This window comes from Chiloscyllium plagiosum, unplaced genomic scaffold, assembly GCF_037043375.1.
Source record: "Chiloscyllium plagiosum isolate Xiang-an unplaced genomic scaffold, Cpla_swu_hap1 HiC_scaffold_10, whole genome shotgun sequence".
Taxonomy (NCBI): domain Eukaryota; kingdom Metazoa; phylum Chordata; class Chondrichthyes; order Orectolobiformes; family Hemiscylliidae; genus Chiloscyllium; species Chiloscyllium plagiosum.
In genome coordinates, this window is record NW_028270148.1 from 31,634,078 (window position 1) to 31,655,596 (window position 21,519).

Consider the following 21,519-nt stretch of genomic DNA (forward strand, 5'->3'; position numbering starts at 1 on the left):
ATAAATTACTAGGCTTATCCTTACCACCTTTGTGAACAAGGCTGTGATGTTTTCAATTGTCCAGTCTTGTGCCTCCCATGAGAATAGGGAAGACTGAAATATTATGGCCAATGCCTCTCAATTTTGACTCTTGCTTCAACAACCTTGCATGCATCTTATCTGGTCTCAATACCCTATCAACTTTCGGACTATTCAACACTTTTCCCTTATCAGTTTTGAACCTTTCTCAGAAAAGAGTTTCTTTTGTCATCATGGTTTGTGTAGCACCTACTGCAATAAAGAGCGATGCAAAGTACAGCCATTCCATCTGCCTGCAAGTGGAAATCCCTTTTTTGGTCAAAAATCAGCCCACTTCCTCTTTTTGCCACTCTAAAATGCTTTTTCACATCTCTATTGACCCTTCTATATTCTTCCTGATTCTCAATTGTACTTTCTAGCTGATGCTTGTTGTAAGTGCACTTTTCTTTATCTTAATTTCTTCTCTGTCATCAGGGAACTCTGGCTTTATTTGTCTTTCCCTTTCCCCTTTGATCATGTATACATTGTGCTAAACCTTATGACCTCACTGTCCCCTAAATGTTATCCAGTGACTCTTGATCCACTTGGCCCACCTCATTTCCAAGAACCAGGTCTAACTAACCTTGCATCCTTTCTTGTTGGACTGAGCATGTACTTTTGGAGGTAATTCCCCTGAACAAAATGTAGGAGTACTTGCTATGCCTTTGATTATCCAAATTTAAATTATAATGTTGGCGTCTCTTTGCAATTTCCCTGCAGATTTTTTTCTATATGTTCATATCACTAATTGGTCTATGTAATTGCACCTTTTTTGTTCCTTAGCCTTAGTTAAATTGATGTCTTTGAATCCTCTGAGATGTTCTTTTTCTCCAGCACTGTATTGCGAACCTTTACCAACACAACCACCTCTCCTCCTTTTCTTTCTTTTCTATCTTTTCTGAATTTCTGTAATCTGCAGGAATATTTAACACCCAATCTTGCCCTTCCTTGAACCATTCTGTTATTCCATTTCATATTTGCACCTACCAATCTGCATCTGTTACTCACCAATTTCATTTCCAGTGGTCAATGCATTCATGTGTATGCACATGTACCTAGTAACCCTGAGTTAGACTTCATTACTTTCTCCCTCACTTTGAATTCATTTATTCATTTCCTATTTTCTATGCGATCATTCTCTATAAATTTTGTGAACCCTTCTATTCATCAATATTCTCCTTTGTTTTCCATACATCTACAAGTTAGTTTAAAGTACCCACAAGAAACTCCATCCCAACTCTGTTCAAGTGCAATTTGTTTGGCTTCATGCCAATCAGAGCCAGTCTGTGTTGCAGGAATCTGAAGCCCTCCTTCCTGCACTGTTTTTCCATTCACCTTTTCATCTGCACTATCCTACTTCTGAACTCATTTGCATATGGCATTGGAAGTAATTAGGAGATTGTTACATTTGAGATCCTGCTTGCTAGTTTTCTATCTAGTTGCCTAAATCTGTAAGATCACATTCCTCATCCTAAGTCATTGATACCCAACATAGTCCACAACGTCTGGCCATTCAGCCCCCGTCCAGAAAAATCTGTAACTACTCAACCCTGGTACACAGGGAGGCAACAAAACATCCTGGAGTTATATCTGTGGCCACAGTAACATCTGACTGTTTCCCTAATTGACAAGTTATCTATCGTTATTGCTCTTCCTTTTTTCTTCCCATTTTGTAAAGTAGAGCTGCTCGTGGTGCCAAAAACGTGGCTCTGACTGCGCTTCCGTGAAGAGCTAGCACTATCAGCAGCTTCCAAAACGCACAATCAGTTTGAGAGTTGGACCCCAGGAAATTTGCAAATCCTGATTTTCTCTTGGACTGCCTGGTAGTCACCCACTTCTTTTGCGTCTCCAGGCTCTTAAGCTGTGCTGTGGCCATCTTTCTGAATGTAATTTGCTGCCTTGTAGATGCATCACTTCCTGCACTTATTCAGTGGATTGGCCATGGGAGGTGCAGGATTACAGAGATGGGAGGTGGGTCTGGGTGGGATCCTCTTTAGAGGGTCTGTGTAGACTCGATGGCAGAATGACCTGGTTACACAATGTAAGGATTCTGATTCTATTGTCACCTATATCACTGGTAGGGTCAGTGACTTCCCACAAATTACAGGTCACGTTCCACACAGCTGAACTGAGTTGCTTTTTTTAAAATTTACTTCCCTTACATCAACATCAGTTTGCCTTGGATTACTTATTGCTTCATTATATTGGCACTGACTTTCCTTCATTCCTGTGGTTCTCAATTTAAATATTAGCACCACTTGGACATAAAAATAATATGCTTTTCTAATTCTCAGCAATTTAGAAACAGCCTCTAATACCCACCAGTGAACTGAGGGAAAAGGCCAAAAACACCTCTGCTGCCCTCCACTAGACTCCTCACTCAGCCCTCTTTCAGTAAATTAAAGTACCCCTTTTCCCCTCTGCATCAAATTCCCAGATATACTCAGTTGCCCTCTATCTCACTCAAGTCTCCCTCACATTGAACTTGGGCCCTCTTTTTTTTATTAGAGCTGTGATGAGTCACTTTCTAGCTTAATGTGTTGCTAAACCACTTTATTCAACATTTCTTTTGGGTGCAAAATCAGAAAATGCTGGAAAAACTTAGCAGGTGTGGCAGCTTCTGTGGAGTTATTGTTTCAGATTCAGTGACCTTTTAGAGAAGGAAATCTTTGCTTAGTTTGGCTTTTATGTGAATTGAGATCCACAGCTATGTATTTGGTTCTTAACTTATCAATTCAAGGGCAGTTAGGGATGGGCAACAAATGCTGGCCTTACCAGGAATATCACATCCTGTGAAAAAATATATTTTGAATGCAACTTTTTCCTTTTAGAAATATTAGTTTGACTAAAAAAATTACCAGAATTTTGCAGATAGTATTGTGAGCAATCTGTAGGAAATATTTAATACAATTAAAAGGTGAGTTTACATTAGAGTGGATTATGCTCCTAGTTAGGATACTCAAGAGAACCAATAACCTTTTTTTGCAGGAATTTCTGAAAGGTCAGAACCTATTTTAAAGGTGTAAATGCCTCTGGGCGGAGCAAAGAGCATGCATGTGCAAAAGGGTACCAGATGTCATTCTGAAATGACAGAAAGCAGTAGCCACTCTGAGATGGTGCTGCTTGAGGTTCCTTGTAACCCAGAACTTGGTGGCCTGAATAATGTTGTGTATTGAATATTGAGGGCCAGATCATGAGGCCTTTGAAGAGTCACTGCAGAACGAAGCCCAAGCTGCAGCATTGTGCAATGGCTATACAAAGTTAGCAGTCCAAACCTGTACGAAGTGATGGCGAGGGAGACCTACAGGTGTAGGAGGGGTTTGGAACAGGAGGGCTCCTCCCTTGGCCAACAGCTCAAATGAGGGCACAGAGGCAAAGTGACTATGGTGAAGTGGTGCCATCAGCGCACATGCTGATATTTCCTGTGACCGATCATGGCCCACTGATACTATGGGCCGCCTTTGTGCATGTATGGTAGACCATTTTCGCATTATAATTAATAATTCTATATTTTAAAAACTGGTCCTATCTTTAGCTATATATCTGTAAATAAGTCAAAGTGTAAAGTGACTAGTAATGTCTACGTTGCTAATTTGGAGAGATTACAAGATCATTACAGATGCCTTGAACTTTACACGTAGGCATCCTGCTTACTTAAAAGGCTGAGTTTGTTTCTGGATGATAGGGAATCTCCATTTAGCCTAAATGAGTCAGGTACCTGAATCATCTTTAGATTGTGAGCGAGTGCATACGCAGTTCCCTTTCACAATTTGATACTTAGTTGTCAGTGTATTTTTATGTAAGTCCTTGTTTCCAGGAACTGTGTGGAGATTGTAGTTCTTGAGATTAAAATGCGATTACACATTGCTATATTGTACTGAACCACAACTGTCTACCACGATGAGGCATGGTTTCATAAGTATTACTTACAAGACATGCTGCAACAATTCTGTAAGGCTCCTTTGGTAAAATCTTCCACCGAAAAAGACAACTGCAGTGATGTGATAGCGCCTAGAACTTCCCCTCCAAGCCTGTGCGATCCTGACTTGAAAGTATATGGCTATCCCTTCAGTTCATGGACCTGTATCCTGGAATTCCCTATCTAACAGTATTGTGGGTGCCCCTACAGCAGCTGGTCTTCAGTGGTTCAAGAGACACTTCATCATTATGTCAAGAATAATAAGGGATTGGCAATAAAGAACCCACTTCTGATAGAATAAAACTAAATTGAGTCATATTGAGAGCTTCCACAAAAAGGCAGTTGCCCATGTACTCGTATTTAATTTCCAGATACAGTTTTTGTCAAAAGTAATTTGATATTTCTGATTATATTAAGCATACAACTCTACAAAAACCACTAATATCCATACCATTATAATTTTAAGATAAACGATAGCAATTATAAGTGCCATTCTTTCAGTACCTAATTAATGACAAAGGACAGCAGTCAGACATCTGTTGCATGTTCACTAGTTTGAATATTACATTTGCATTTAAAACATGATGTCCCCAAAATTTTAATCCCGATTCTCCTCAGCTGCAGATCTCAGCTTTAACCTCATGTCTGCATCTACAAATCCATTTTTAAAAGAAGCAATTTGAAGTTTAAATGATTTAGGTTTTAGCAGATAAATGGAACAGATCAATAATTGTAATGAAAAACACATTCTCCGCCATCCAAAAATTGCGTTATACAAAGATTAAAATGTCCTTCATGAGCATGAGTTCTGATTGGTTAATTCATTGCCACCCAAAATGTTGAATAAAGCACACAATGGCAATGTATTTAAAAAAAGCAAACACACGTATTCCCTCATTCCACACACGTTCATGATGCCCATCAAACTAAGCATTTCCCATTTTTCCATTATAGTTTAGATATGTCTGTGGCAAGTGCCTTTTGATTGGCTGAAGTCTGAGTTCTTGCAGCTGAACTTTAGTTTAGTACCAAGTGCAACCACTGAAAAGGAAAATCAGATAATTATTAATGAATTTCACACTATGCAAATTAGGAAGAACATGTAATGTTTGCACAATATGGAATTACCCTCCCCCCAGCAAACAAAAACACACTGATTTAAAACAGGAACTTTTAGCAGTGCATGTTGAAATGAAAGCTAACATTCTAAGTTGAAGTAAGCACTAATGAGTAAGTATTTTTCAAACTGTTCTTGAATTAGGTAAATTGGACAAATTGAAACGAATGTTTATGCTCAATTTCTATGGTAATCTTGTTATCATTAATAAATGAGTCTGAAAAGCAAATTAATGATGAGAAAGGAAATAAGATTAACGAGTATCACATTTAGGGACAAAAGCAGGAGAAACAGGCAAAAATGAAGAGGTAAAAGAATTGAGATGAAAGCGTGATTCTATAGTTAACTCTTGTGAGCTTATCTTGGATATTTTGCTGCTTGTGGCTTTTACAAGGAAGATTAACTTCCATATTATTCCACAATAGCAACCCAAAATATTAGCATTGCATGTGTAGTCAAGCTTCAACCCACAACTATTAATATCACTCTATCTGTCAGCCCTCTGATTACAGGTATCCATGAGGTAGCTTACACATCTCTGACTTTGAGGGAATTTTTTTTATCCGGTAGATAATATAAAAATGTGGATAAATGTACAGCTGAATCCAAAGAGTCATCAATCAAGCTACACCTGTTCTTCTCATCACTTCATTAGGGCTAACCAATAAATGTGCCGAGTCAAATGAAAACACTCAAGAAAGAGTTTCTGTATTTGCCCCCTCATTATGTGCAAGGTGCAGGCTTTGCAGGAGGCAGAAAAATTAAAACCAGTTTCCAGAAACATCTGTTTATAACAGTGACTTCTGGAGCTGCCCTTTTGCCACCCCAATACATTGGCAAGTACCCAAATAGTAGCAGAATACAGAGTAGTTGGTTTCCTGTGTTTTTTTTTAAAACTAACTTTTAATGAGGTCAGTGTTTTTGACTATGATTATTGTATCTACCCTTTGCAGGAATTTTAACATTGGAAGATTTGGCCAAGAGATCATATTTCTATTAATTTTAAAGTAGTTATGAACAAGGATAGAACTGATCAAAAAGTTAAAGGTTCTAAAGGCCATTTTTGATGGTATTAGACAGGAACTTTCTAAAGTTGATTGGAGGAGTCTGTTCACAGAGGAACGCATAGTTGCGAAGTGGGAGGCCTTTAAAAATGAGATAATGGGGTTCAGAGGTAGTACCTCCCTGTTAAGGGCAAGGCTGGTAGGTGTAAGGAATCTGGATGACTAGAGAAATTGAGGCTGTGGTTGAGCAAAAGGAGGAGGCATGTCAGGTTTGGACAGCTGGGATTGAGTGAATCCTTAATGCAGTTTAAGGGCAGTAGGAATAAGCTTAAGAGGGAAATCAGGAGGGCAAAAAGGAGACATGAGATAGTTTTGACAAATAGGGTTCAGGAGAATCCAAACAGATGATATAAGTATTTTATGGACATGAGTAATTGGAGAGAGAATAGGGCCCCTTAAGGATCAACATGGCTGTCTATGTGCGGAACCACAGGAGGTGGATGAGATACTAAACAAATATTTTGTGTAAGTATTTACTGAGAAGGAGGACGTGGAAACTGGGGAACTTAGATAAATAAGTTGTTCATATTAGAGAAGAGCAGGTGCTGGAGATCTTAAAATGCATAAAAAGTAGATAAATCTTTGGGACCTGATTAGATATTGTGTAGAACTTTCTGGGAAGCTAGGCAAGAGATTGCTGAGCCCCTTTCTCAGATGTTTGCATCATCGACAGTCACGGGTGAGGTGCCAGAAGACTGGAGACTGGCTAATGTTGGTGCTGTTATTTAAGAAAAGGCATGAGAACAGACAGGGAACTATAGACCAGTGAGACTAACATCAGTGATGGATAAGCAGTTGGAAGGTATTCTGAGGGACATGATTTATATGCATTTGGAAAGGCAGGGACTAATTAAGAATAGTCAATGTGGCTTTCTGCTTGGGAAATTGTGTCCTGGAGAGTGTCATTAGAGTCATGCACCATGGAAACAGACCCTTTGGTCCAACTAGTCCACGTCGACCATGTTCCCAAACTAAACTAGTCCCACTTGCCTGTGTTTGGTCCATATTCCTCCAAACCTTTCCTGTTCATATACATATCCAATTTTTTAATTAAAATTGTAACTGTACCTGGATCCACTACTTCCTCTGACAATTCACTCCCAACATGAACTACACAGTGTTTAAAAAACAAAAAGGTGCCCCTCATGTCCTTCTTAAAAACCTTTTCCTCTCACCTTAAAAATATGCCCCCGAGTTTTAAACTCCTCTCCTCTAGAGTTAAAAAAACTGTTGTTCACCTTATCTATGGCCCTCATGATTTTATAAACCTCTCTAAGATCATCCCTTAGATTCCTGCACTTAAGTGAAAAAAGTGCTAGCTTATCCAGCCTATTTTTATAACTCAAATCCTCCATTCCTGGCAACATCCTAGTAAATCTTTTTTGAATCCTCTCCAGTTCAGTAATATCCTTTCTATAGCAGGGTGACCAAACTGCATACAGTACTCCAGAAAAGACCTCACTAATATTCTGTACAACTTCACCATGAGTGTTGTTGAACAAAGAGACTCGGGTGTAGGTGCATAGTTCCTTGTAAATGGCTTTGCTGATATACAGGGTGGTGAGGAAGGCAGTTAGCATCCTTGCCTTCATTGATCATAACATTGAGTTGTGATGTCATGTTGTGGCTGAAGATGACATTGGTGAGGCCACTTTTAGGATACTGCGTGCAATTTTGGTCTCCCTCCTATGGGAAGCACATTGTTAAAGTTTAGAGTGTGCAGAGAAGATTTACAAGGAAGTTGCCAGAACTGGAGGGTTTGATTTGTAGGGAGAGACTAAATACGTTGGTGCTTTTTTTCCCTGAAGCATCAGAGGCTGAGAGGTGACTTTATAGAGGTTAAGAAATCATAAGGGACATGGATAGGGTGAATAGCCATGATCTTTTTCCTAGGTTAGGGGTGTCCAAAACTAGAGGGAATAGGTTTTAGGTGAGAGGGAAAAGACTTAAAAAGGACCTGAGGGGAAATTTTTCATGCAGAGGGTGATGTATGAATGGAATGAACTACTGGAGGAAGTAGAGAAGGCCGGTACAATTACAACACTTAAAAGGCTTCTGGATGGGATGTGGGTCAAATGCTGGCAAATGGGACTAGTTCCTACTGGGATGTCTGATTAGCATAGACGAGTTGGACTGAATGGTCTGTTTCCATTCTTATGATGCCAATTCATTCTCACTGCATTTGCCAGGAAACTTTGACACGTTTTATATACCCTGTTCTAAGAGTTCATATGGATTCACTTCATCACAAAATACATACCTGAAATAGATCCAGTTCAGCATATCCCTCATCATCCATCTCTAATTGCTTAAATATTCCTGAAAAGGCAAGAACACAAATGGGCCCATTTCAAAAACGAATCTCCTTTCTTTCAGGCGGAGGATTGGGGATCTTTGAATTTTATGTCAAACAGCTGGTTGTTTCAGTATCTTTGCATTTCTATCTTAAAATGTAGATTTTTTTGAGTAAAACAGCAAAATTGCATATTTGACAGGAAATATGTTTGAAATGGAGCCTGATAGGTTCAGCTTAAGGAATTAGATGATGAATTATCACTTGTGTCAGCTGATCAACAAGGGAATATCGTGGGTGGTAATCTCACAATCGTTGGCATCTGATTGGCCAAACACCCATATCGCAAGACCACTCTCTGTGGCATAGCAGTTTTACAGATATTTATAGGCAGCTTGTGCAACCAGTACATGCAGAACACTGATATACTACACTCCTTCACAACAACCCACCCCCACAAAAAAGGGCCAAGGGACAAATAAATGCTGAAAAGTGAGACTGCAATTATATAAAAGCTTTAGCATTCCCATTCTCAATATCTTAAGCACACTGTAACATCATGAACAACATGCTCAGAACACTAGAACAATAAATGAGATCGCTATGGATTATTGATGAGGCTAATTCACTTGTTTGTTGCAGGTGCAGGCAGCGTTTGAACACTACTAACAGTGAACATATCTACTATGTCTCTCCCGTCAAATTGAGAGAAGTTTCTTTCATAATTCACTCATGGGAAAAATGTCTAAGCCTTGATGCTGCACAAATTACCAGGTGAGGCAGCTAGATGGCTTTGTAACTGAGACACTTGGCAGCCAGTTTCCTAACCTTGTAGCCTCACTGTATAAATTATTTATATTAAAGATTTTTAAAAATTTTGAAAATTTAATCAGTACTTTTTTGAATTTGTTTCTGGAGTCCATTAACTTCTGCAAACATGAGAATTTGAGGGGCATCGTGACAAGATAGAAAAGTTACATTGTGATGCATTATTCAACTTTAGGGATGTAAAACAGGCAGCATATGATCAGCTTCCTAGTCCACAACCTGCCAAATTAACCTTTCTGTTGACATTTTATGATGAATGCATGTTTAAATTATGTCCCTATATCAAATTCTACCAACGTCTACTGAATAGTTTAAAACTGAGCCAAGCTTCAAGTAGGTGGGAGAGCCAAATGCTTTCAGTAATGTCAGAATTAGTGCTGAATCTTAGGTTACTGCCTGTAGCTGGGGAATAGACCTTCTTGATGTGACACATCCTGGACAAAGAAAAGTCCAACTATAATTTGCTGGTGAATAACGTTTGGGGAATATCAATGTATTCCTGGGCAGTTTTTGAATTCCATCCAATAATGCTGTTAGTCTGAGATTATCTCTCCCATAATGTCAGTTAAGATCTTTTATTTCAGTCATTATAGGCGTCCATTCTGTTCTCTCAAGTGTATGGTGCCATTCTGGCTTCCCTACAGGTATTGGGACAAACGCTTCTCACATGTTCTTACAGAATTTCATGTGATCTATCCTTGTGGTTTGGCAAAGGATCTGAATTAATCTCCATCAATGAGAATTCTGAGTTATTCCATAAGACCATAATAAATAGGAACAGGCATAGGCAGTTGGTTGCACAAGCCAGTCTAGCCATTCAATAGGATCGTGGCTGATGAGCCATTTCTAAGTCCACTTTCTTGTATTTATTCCGACTGATCAAGAATCAATCTATCTCAGCCCTAAATATACACTAGGACTCCGACCCATAGCTGTGGCAAGGAATTTCAAAGATTCTCAGTCCTCCAAGAAGAAATTCCTTTTTATCTCAGTCTTACATTGGGGTGGCTTTATTCTGAGACGATGCCATTTTGTTCTGTACTCTCCCATGAGGGAGCACATCCTCTCAGGTCTTACCCTGTCAAGCCCTTAAGAATCCTGAATGTTTCAACAAGATTACCTATCATTCTTCTAAACTCCAATAAGTCCCAATCTGTTTAGCCTTTGTTCATAAGACAATCCCTCCATACCAAGGATCATCCTAGTGAACCTTCTCTGAACAACCCCAAATGAAATATCTTTCTTCAGACAAGGGACCCAAAATTGCTTGCAGTGCTCCACATGTAGTCTCATGAGTATCTTGTATAGTAAGACTTACCTATTTTAGGTAAGTCAATATTCCATTCGCATTCCTGATCACTTGCTGCACCTGTGTGCTAGCTTTCTGTGTTTATGCACAAGTATCCACAAGTCCCTTTCTTTTGCAGCTCTCTGTAGTTTTTCTCCATTTAAATAATACTGTTCTTTTGTTCTCGATTCCAAAATGAATAACTACACATTTTCCCACACTACACTCCATTTGTCAACTTTGTGCCCACTTACGTAATCTATCAACATCTCTGTTTCTATTACTTTTGCAACTTGTCTTTCCACCTATTTTAATGTTGCCTGAAAATTTGGCTACAGTACATTCACTTCCTTCCTCCAAGTTATTAATATATTCTATAAACAGTAGTCCTAGCACTGATCCTTGTGGAACCCCACTGATTATAGGTTGTCAACTTGAAAAAGAACTCCTTATTCCCCCTCACTATTACCTGCCCTAGCCAATTCTCTATCCATGCCAGTATACTACTTTCAACATCATGGGTTCTATGCTTACACCACTAGAGCAGGGTTCCTGAAAGTTGGACCCGACATGTTTACAGAACTTGGACTTCAATGAAGATAGTTTATAAATAACTTACTGAACATGGTTTCCAGACGGATCAAAGAGCCAACAAAGTTATCAAAGTCAATGAGAAGGTCAGTACTTGCATAACGGGCAACAAGGATCTGAGTCAATGTATTATTCAGAGTGAAACCTGGGCAGTAAACCAGAATTACATATCAATACAATTGTTAATTTTATTGACAATGCATTCTGTGTGCACACATTTCTGATCACTATATAACTATGAATAGGAATGCAGACATTGTTTTGGCAAGGTTTGGAATTGACTGTTAGGAGGTAGCATTAAAGGATCTAGAAGTGTTAATACAGTAAAAGAAAGATTTTAAAGTAATAGTATTTGTGGAAAAAGTACATTTGCATAAATGGACAGCCTTCATCTCTTAAAAGTACCTCCGAGATCTGTTTTTCTGCTGAAGGTGTTCAGGGACGGAGGACTGATTTAAAATAAATTATTGTTAATGAAGGGTATTAAGAGGCCTAAAACCAAATCAGGTAAATGAATGTAGCTGAAGTTGTAACATGCTCAAGAAGATGAGTAGCCTACACCTGTTCCTCTGTATTTCCTCCAAGTATATACAAGAATATTCACTTTTCCCTTTCACAGACCCATTCCACCTACATGAAAGTTGGGTCTTATGTAAGTGTTCTAATCTTTTTCCCTAATTAGTATGAACTGCTGTTACAACAAGAACATGCAAAATACCAAATGGACTGTTCGCAATATTAGTGCTAATACTGCCCAGTTACCCCACTGTTCAAAATCAGTCAATCTCTGCTTGAGTGCACTCAATGACAGAGCAGATAAAGCAAGATTATAAATTTCCCCTCATCTTAGTCCTAATTTGTGACCTCTAAACATCATCTCAGCAATATCCTAAAAATCTCTCAAAATGAAATCACCAATCATTGTTCTAAACACTAGTGAAGATAGGCTTGTTCAACACAATTCTCCTTATCTCAATATTCAGTTAAGTAAACCTTCACTGCAATTCTGTGAAGGTAGGTATGTCTTTTCTTAGATGGAGCAACCTTAGCTAAGGTCATATTAAGCAAGACAATAATGATGGAAATTAGCATGCATGATAATACCATATCATTATAATTTCCTTTTAAATATATCCATCCTCATTTTTGGGTGAATATTACTGTTTTGGCCAAATAATTTTGGTACAATGATGAGTACGGATTGAGTGCACCAAATTCTGTTTAGCCTGCAAAAATGTCACCATGAAAATGGGGCAAATATAGGCTGAGACTTATCAGGAACTGACTGAAGAAGAGTGATAAAGTCCGTTGATGAGACAACAAGAATGATCTTTTTGGGCCTAAAAGCTTCTTTTTAAGAGTTTCTAAAAATTCTTGTGTTCTTAAAACAGCTAAATATTTATTGAGCATTTTATACTCTAGTAATAGTAAGTCTCCAAATGCAGTTTGGTTTCATATGGATGATTGATTGGGACAGATGAATTGTTCAAATATTACCTGCTTCTTCAAGTGCCATTCTCATTTCATGTGAACTCATGGTACCAGAGCAATCAACATCCGTCTTCTTGAAGATTTTCTAAATGACAGAAAAATTTTTTTTTTCTGGTTTTATTTTTGAGTTTTACATCAGAATTTTAGTATGATGAAAAATAAATTTCACCACAAATTTCTATGGTTTAAATCAGAAGAGACATAGCATACACATAAACCTATGGTCATATTTATGCATCAAGCTGACTACAATCCCTGTGTAGCACCTTAACTTTCATAAAACAGTGCTTTCGCTCAATTTCCAATTTTTCTATTATTAAGTATGTACTCTCAATCAATCAAAAAATATATTCTCTCTCCAATGTCACAAGCTTCAATAACTCCTTTCAGTCATGATTACAGATTCACCTGTTTCTTTGGCTTCTTTAAATGCCATTCCATGTGACCAGCAGAGGGTGTACATTTCATGCTTTGAACAATTTCTTTACAAAGATCAACTGCGTCCATGGGTTGATTTTCATATACAACCTCTGGGCCATTCAATAAAGTGACTGTAATGAATTGGTTGGACCTCATTTAAATTAATTTGATGAAATATCTTTGTAGTACAAGGCCCTTTAAATGCAGTTTATTGATCTGAGAACAAAGAATCTAACAGAAGGTTGACACAAATCAGGAAACTTACCAGAAACTTCTGTAATTTGTTCCAAAATGTTTTGAATTCCACTAGTCCAATTTTTCCAGATCCATCCTTCTGTTTTACACTTCTCATTCAGGAAAACTACTTTAAAGTACCTCATACAGAAATGTAAAAAATTTAGTAAATCCCATCTTTTATGTCATTCATTAGAACAAATCTTACCCCTGGGCATGATCTGCTCAGACAATATCTGGGATGCATATAGCTGGGTCATTTGGAAGTGAGGGACCTTCACCAGCAAGTGATGTAATGACAGGACACCATACTTGCATTCATTTCACAATCTCTACCTGGGAATTTGGGAAAGGCAGCAGAGAAGTGAAACCATTCCCCAAGAAATTCAGGAATAAAGGCAAAAATGAATCTAAATTGCAATTGTTACACACGTGACAGCTAATTTAAGACTGACAGCACCAGAAACCTGGATTCAGATCACCAGTTTGGTAAGAAAATATTAACAAAGTTGATGTTCAGAGACTGAGACAAATAAAATTTCATCCTGATTTTCATTTCAGCCGAGGAAAGAAGAAGAAATATGATCAAAATAAATTTTGAAGATCTCTTGTGATACAGTGGGTAGTGTCCCTATCTCTGAGCCAAAAGACCTGGGTTCGGTCCACCTGCTTCAAAAGGGGGTATTAACAGGTTGATTAAAAAATATTTTTTAAGACACGAAGAAATAAGTGCTGGTCCTCATGGCAAAGGAATAAGGGCAGTGGATTGGATAATGAGTTTAGCAGCAAAGATGGTTGCTTACATCATGACAGTTAACCAGGAACGTTAAGGATAGCATTGAATTTAAGTAAAAAGAAATACAAAATGTCAAAGGTCAGTGAAAATTCAAAAATGGGAACAAAACTAACAAAAGATGACCAAAAAATAATGAGAAGATAAACTTTGAGGGAATACTTGCAAGTAATATCAAGATGGGCAGCAAAGGCTTCTTTAAATATTTGAAAAGGAAGAGAGGCCAAAATGAATTTAGGCCCCTTAGAGAATGAGGCTAGGGAAGTAATAATGAGAATAAATACTTTGCATTAGTCTTCAAAGGAGAAGACATAATATTCAATAATACTAAATAATCAAGGAACAAAATACATACAATAGCTATCACTAGAAAAAAGTACTCATGAATAAATCACAAAAAGCTAATATACAAACTTAGCAGGCAGTAGGCAAGGCAAATGGAATGTTACCCTTCATTTCAAAGGAAATGGAATATAAAATTCGGGAGGTCTTGCTAAAATTATACAAATCACTAGTTAGATTACAGCTGGAACAATGACCAATTTTAGCTAGTTAACTCAGGAAAGATATACTGTCATGAGAGGGAGTCCAGAGAAAGAACCACTAGATCAATCATGAGCATGGACGGACCATTTTGTGAAGATAGATTGAGAAGGTTGGACTTGTGTTTATTGGCTGCTTTCCCTTGTGGGAGAGTCAAGGATCAGAGGGCATAATCTCAGAATAAGGGGTGCACACATTTAAACTGGGGAGGAGTTTCTTAGATGGTCATGAATCTATGGAATTCTTTATAGCAGAATGTGGTTAGGCTAGATAGTTAAGTATATTCAAGGCTGAGAGTTGCCCCATCTGTCTCTCCATCTCTCCTTATCATAAGCTAGCCAATAGATAATTCCATCCTTCTCCCTGATCCTCTTCCAACATCTCAGTTTCCATTCCTGTCTGAACTCCCTTAGAGATTGGCCCTGGGTTAGGTGGATGATGGACCTTGCATCAATGATGCAATCTTCTGATGCCCATGAGTCAGCTAAAGCTGTCTGAAAACCTCTTTCAAAATAGATGGCAAAGGTGAACACATACCTGTCTTTTAATCGGTAAGCGTATCAAGGATTATGGGGAAAAGGCAGGAAAATAGAGTTCAGGATTAACAGATCATCCATGACCTCATTGAATAACAGAACAAACTTGTTGGGCTGAATTGCCTATTGCTCCTGCCTTATGGCCACAATTGGATCATTTAAAAGGATACATCGAATAGACTAATTACATTTCGACAGGTTTCCAAACTAAAACCATCACTTTGAATGTCATCCCCTAAAATGAAAACAGTGCATATTATTACAGAATAAGGAATGGAAATATAATTTAAGTCAACATTTAAACAGTTGTGTTAATGATGTAACATGAGATTTGAACACAGGGACAGCCCAAAGATCATGAAGCAGGGATTCTTTATTCCATTGACATCAGGTCATTATGAACATGAGAGGAAATTCAGATTAAATAAGGAAGACAACATTTATATAGCATTAAGGCTGTAGTTTACATCTGGTGGAGGAACTCTGGCAGTTTTCACTCCTGTTTCAGACCCCCGGATGGAGTTGGCTTCTCCCCTCTGGATGCACTATAGATTCACCACAACCAAGTCATTCCAGGATTTTTCATTACTGTCTGGCTTCACATGAGATATCACGCACAGTTTCTGCAATGCTACTGGGTGAGCTGCTGGCCTTCATCCACTAGATTCCTGACCTCAAACAAGGTCCCTTTGTGAACTGTAGCTCCAATTGGAAGGTCAATCCTGTCAATGTTGCAATCATGCAATGTTATTCTTCTCTCTGTCTCCTGAACACCTCACTTACCTTCGTGTCATGCTTGGCTATCCACCCATTGACCTGACCATCCCCATCAGCTACAGTAGTGAGGAAGGATTAGGTCTTGTCCAAAGAATGGAGAATAGCCTTTGAATGATGTGAGGTTCTGTTGTAAGCATAAACTAGCCTCTAGGGTAGTACTTGCACTATTTTTGTTTCCACTCAGGAGGCAAGGTAAACAAATGGTCCATCCCCTCTTAGTGATAGGACTGAGGGCAAGGAGTGCAGCTCTTGGCAATATCATTGACCTTGCAAAGTTTGTGTAGGATCTTGCTTTTGAAGTTGCATCCTGATCACTGTGAATCTAACACAATAAAGGAGAAATCAAGCATATATAAAATTCCAGCTTTAATTGAGACCTTTTGGTCAGGAGTGGGAATGGCCTGTGTGAACTTGGTGAAGGCATCCATGAGGCCGAGAATGCATTCAATCATGTTATTACTAGTGTTGAGGACCACAAAATCCATTGCAAGGACCAGCGATCCCATGCTGCGTTGAAGTTGCTTCCCTGCTTTGGCCAAATTGTACCTCTCTTAATTTTGATGCCAGTTATTCATGTCAGAAGTCATTCCGGGCCAGCAACACTGCCATCCGCTCAGGGCAGTCAGCTTTTTAGTCATTTGGTATCTTGCTTGATCACGAACTGTGAACAACAATTGATGCTTGAGGCCATTGGGAAGGATGAGTTGCCCATCTGTCTCTCTCTCTCTACTTATCATAAGTTAGCCAATAGATGACTCCACCCTTCTCCCTGATCCTCCTCCAACACCGCAATAGTTTCCATTCCTGACTGGAATTACCTCTTAGAGATTACCTCTGAGTTAGGTGGATGCCGGGCCTTCCACCAATGACGCAATCTTCTGACGCCCACATGAATCAGCTGAAGCTGTCTGAAGACCTCTTGCAAAATAGATGGCAAAGGTGAATACATACCTGTCTTTACCTGTCTGAACCTGATTTAGCTCTCATTCGTAAGTGCACCAGTGAAACTGTGATGAATCATCAACTGCATGTAATAAGAGTATCAGTGTCGGAATGCTGCATTTGATTTGGGCATTGGCACAGGCTGGGCCACAGCCCCTTTCACTTGGGCAGGCATGGGTTTGCTCCCATGGTCAGTCTTCCAACTAAGGCCATCTGCATTTGTGTTATTTTTGCCTGGCCGATACTGGACAAGGCCAGACCACTAAAACATTCTTAAGCAGGCAGCCCAGACCATAACTTTGCAATTTGTTTTGGTAAGCGTACAGTGAAAATTACCTGGAGTGAGTTAGCTAGGTTGACTAGCAGGTGTTAAAACTGACAAAACTTTATTCACAAAATTACACAATGAAACACCAAGTACAGAATAAAGAACCCCTGCAGAACTCAGTCCATCCAAACTAGACTTAATTATGCTGTTCTGAATATACACAACAGTCCCAAAAAGCAAACCTCCTTAAAATACAGTAAAAGAAAGGAACAGATGTTTACAGATTGAAGATAAAAGGACAGAGAGAGAGAGAGAGGCTGTTCACACTGTCCACTGATGAAGTCCCAACTAGTTCTGGAGTGAACTGCTCAGCTAGAGAGCTGACCACTCCCCTTTCATTATATAGATCACTTCTAAATCATGACCACTTTGGCTTTAAATTTCATCTATTTACATATAAACAAAAGGCCTCTCAAAATCCTTTTCACCTCTGTACCAAACCAGTCTGATCGGAGCCTGACCCGCCTACGACCCCTCTGAAAATAATCAACGACACAGTATCCTTGAGAAAAGGAACAGCTTTTAGAAAAAAAGTGACCAGCTTTGTGATAAATTGATAACTGAACAAGTGCAGTGGCCCATTGGGTCTCTCGTCCAAACTTGGCTGACATTTCAAAAGGATTTTGTTTTGCTGTGAACACTTCACATTCTGCACCAATCACAATGTCTCTGAGCTTCTGGGAACCACTTACTTCAAGATGGGCTAGGTTTCATGCTGGAGTAATTCTCCATATTCTTTTTGTTTGGCTTGAGACTCTGACAGGTATAAGTGATAATCACAATTTCTGTCCTTGAACCTGTGATAGCACCATTCCAAGGCCATGGAAACTGGTGACTGCTTCCAGTATAAAAGGAAGTTGGAAACCTGCGTAACCAAGGACAGGTAAAAGAACAGCCTGATTCTCTGCAACTGAGACAGTTCTCAGGTCTTGTAAAGGCAGATGGACCTTGAGTGCATGGTGCAAGGTCAAAGACGTTTGACCTGTTACAGTCTGAATGATGTGATCCCACATATTTGTTTTGCTCATGCTGGGTATCGGGTCCTTCGTTCTGGTGAGTTGTTGTCTGAGAATTCACCACAAAGGTATACAGGAAAGCCACACACACAGACCAAGTCCTGAACTACGAAAGCAACCACCCCAACACACACAAAAGAAGTTGCATCAAGACACTATTCAAAAGGGCCACAACACACTGCAGTACACCAGAACTGCAAAAAGAGGAAGAAGAACACCTATACAATGTATTCGCCAAAAACGGATACCCGCGCAATTTCATCAACAGAGGCCTAAGGGAAAGACAACGGAATGAGGACATGCCGCAACCCAAAGGACTAGCCACACTACCACACATCAAGAGCATCTCCGAACTGACAGCCAGACTACTGCGACCACTAGGACTCATAACAGCACACAAACCAACAGCCACTCTCAGACAACAACTCACCAGAACGAAGGACCCGATACCCAGCATGAGCAAAACCAACGTAGTATACAAAATCCCATGCAAGGACTGCACAAAACACTACATAGGACAAACAGGAAGACAGCTAACGATCCGCATCCATGAACACCAACTAGCCACGAAACGACACGACCAGCTATCCTTAGTAGCCACACACACAGATGACAAGCAACATGAATTCGACTGGGTCAACACTACTATTATAGGACAAGCCAAACGGAGAACAGCCAGGGAATTCCTAGAGGCATGGCACTCATCCAAGATTCAATCAATAAGCACATCGACCTGGACCCAATATACCGACCACAGCAACGGACAGCTGGAACTGACAACCGGAAGTGGCAGATTCAAACCACTACAAATGCCGGAGGAAAGATCATAGAAGTGCTTCACAGGAGGCTCCCAAGCACTGAGGATGTCACCTAGACAGGGGATGAGACATCTGCAACATAAATTCCCAGCTCGTCGAACAGAACCACAACAACAAGCACCCGAGCTACAAATCTTCTCACAAACTTTAAGGAGGGATCCATGAGGACACCACAGTCTAACAACTTTACCAGTTCCAGGGATACAGAGTCCAGATCCTCAGTTTAGTTGTTTGTGCTCTTCTTTAACTATGTCAGGCTTTTGATGTTCCACAATCCATTGTCAGTACCTGAAACCCCACTGCAGTCTTCTTTGAACAACCATACCACTTCCCAGTATATCCCAACAGGCTTTCCCATCCAGATGCTCCCCCCTGAACCCTGTCTGCTCGCTCACTTTGAGGCCACTGGACATCACTACTAGCTGTCTGTCCATCCTCAATCCAATCTTCAAGTGATAGATCATCAACTGTTTCCAATCTTCCCCCAAATCTGTCCATGTTTGGTCTCATCAGCAAGTAGACTTTCTGACCAGGAGTGTTCAGTTCTTTCTTCCATAGCATCAGGGGAATGCACGTGGTTAGCATTATGTTACAACAACTCGATTCATCTATCAGCACAGATTTACTGGTATAAATTTATGTAGTATGCTTCTTTACTTACGGTTAGACACAATTCTGTTCAGTATTCTTTGTAGCTCAAAGCAAGAAATTTCTGCATCCTGATTTTGAAAGAAAAAAAAAATCAGAATTCAAGTGCCATACCCTTCGCAGGAAAGCAGCCCAAATTCAAACAAATCAGGTAATACCAACCTAATGTTTACTTCCAAGTGGACGAAAATAATGGGTTGAATATTTTTCATGTTTTTTTCAAATAATTAACTAACTTCTTTTCAATTGATGTCACAGTCACTGCCCCAGCACCCCTTAGTTCTACTTGTTTCAAAACAATTCTATTAATATTCCCTGTATTCTTTTAATAACAATCCTGAATCCATGTCATCATGTTTCCAATTAGTTAAATAGTGGAAGATTTACCATTTCAAAGGTAATGCTTATAGAGGTGATAATCCCTATAATTCCTGTCTTATCCTTTTCTTCTTTCTTGAACATAGCCGTAACAAATTTTTTTCCTTGAATTCTTTGGCACAGTTCTTATTTTTTTTTTATTCTTTTTGGGAAATATCCAATTTGGGGACTTTTTGATATTAAAACACAATGAATGAATTTCATTTTCCCAATCGATATTTAATATTAGTAATGGCTCTTTGAAAGCACCCTCAGGCAATCTGCCAATCCTGTTCCATTATTACAAGATCTGATGAACTACTTGAATATTTCTGCTGTCCCATTATTCTGAAATTCAAGATGCCCTCTCTTATCCCTATGTAGCCATTCACCTTCTTTGACTATCCTATGGCCCTTGCCATTTCAATTCATACTGGAATATTTTGCGCTTTTTCCTGTACAATTTATTTACACTTCTTTTAAAAGCTTAATTTTGATCTAACCCCTCAAGCTAACCAGTAAATTCCTGCTACTGACATACCTCTTTACATCTAGTTGCAATACACTTAAACAAATTGTTTCATATTTGAATAATTGTGGATTGATGATCTGCTATCTAATTTTTTTTTGCCTTTCAAATGTGTTTATTTTTGGTTTGCCACCTTTATATTTAATCATAGAGTCATAGTCATAGTCATACAGCATCGAAACAGACTCTTCAGTCCAACCAGTCCAAGCTGAACATAATCCCAAACTAAACTAGTCCCACCTGCCTGCTCCTAGTGCATTTCCCTCCAAACCTTTCCTATTCATGTACTTATCCAAATGTGTGCTTATCCACCAGTTCCTCAGGAAGTTCATTCCATACATGAACCACTCTCTATGAAATAAATTTGCCCATTAAGTTGTTTTTAAATCTCTCTCCTCTCACCTTAAAAATGTGCTTCCAAGTCTTGAAATCCATCATCCTACAGAAAAGACAACTACCATGAACTCCACTATTTTAGAAACTTCTATCAGGTCACTTCTCAACCTCCTACACTCCAGTGAATAAAGTCCCAGCCTATCCAGCATTTCTTTATAACTCAAACCTTCCATATCAGGCAACATCCATTCAAAAACTCTTTTGAATCCTCTCCAGCTTCTTATTACTGGGCAACCAGAACTGGGCACAATATTCTAGAAGAGTCCTTTACCAATGTCCTGCAGAACCTCATCATGACATCTCAACTTCTACACTCAAAGGACTGAGCAATGAAGGCAAGCGTGCAATGTAAACTTCATGAAGTTATGAGTGTGGGGAATGGATGTTCATATTTTCTGATGCACTTGGCACTCTGGAATCAGCACACAATAAATTAAATATTTTCTGTCAATCTCAGGATGCATCTTACATGTGGGTCTTAGGCAATGATGTCTTCTCAAATAATGTTGCAGGCATATGTGTGAATTTCACTCA

General features: G+C 39.2%; 1 protein-coding gene across 1 annotated transcript in view; it reads right to left on the bottom strand.

Moving 5' to 3' along the window:
- Positions 1-4,322: 4,322 nt before the first annotated feature.
- LOC122552714 (calpain-2 catalytic subunit-like) overlaps positions 4,323-21,519 on the bottom strand; it is an 81,517-nt gene continuing 64,320 nt past the window's right edge. Inside the window, exons 15-21 of the mRNA XM_087991256.1 lie at positions 19,717-19,774; positions 15,345-15,409; positions 13,334-13,402; positions 12,655-12,733; positions 11,186-11,302; positions 8,418-8,476; positions 4,323-5,017 (exon numbers count right to left, since the gene is read on the bottom strand). Coding sequence (XP_087847382.1) covers positions 4,994-5,017; positions 8,418-8,476; positions 11,186-11,302; positions 12,655-12,733; positions 13,334-13,402; positions 15,345-15,409; positions 19,717-19,774 — 471 coding nt within the window. The 3' untranslated portion in view covers positions 4,323-4,993. The remainder of the gene's footprint in view (positions 5,018-8,417; positions 8,477-11,185; positions 11,303-12,654; positions 12,734-13,333; positions 13,403-15,344; positions 15,410-19,716; positions 19,775-21,519) is intronic.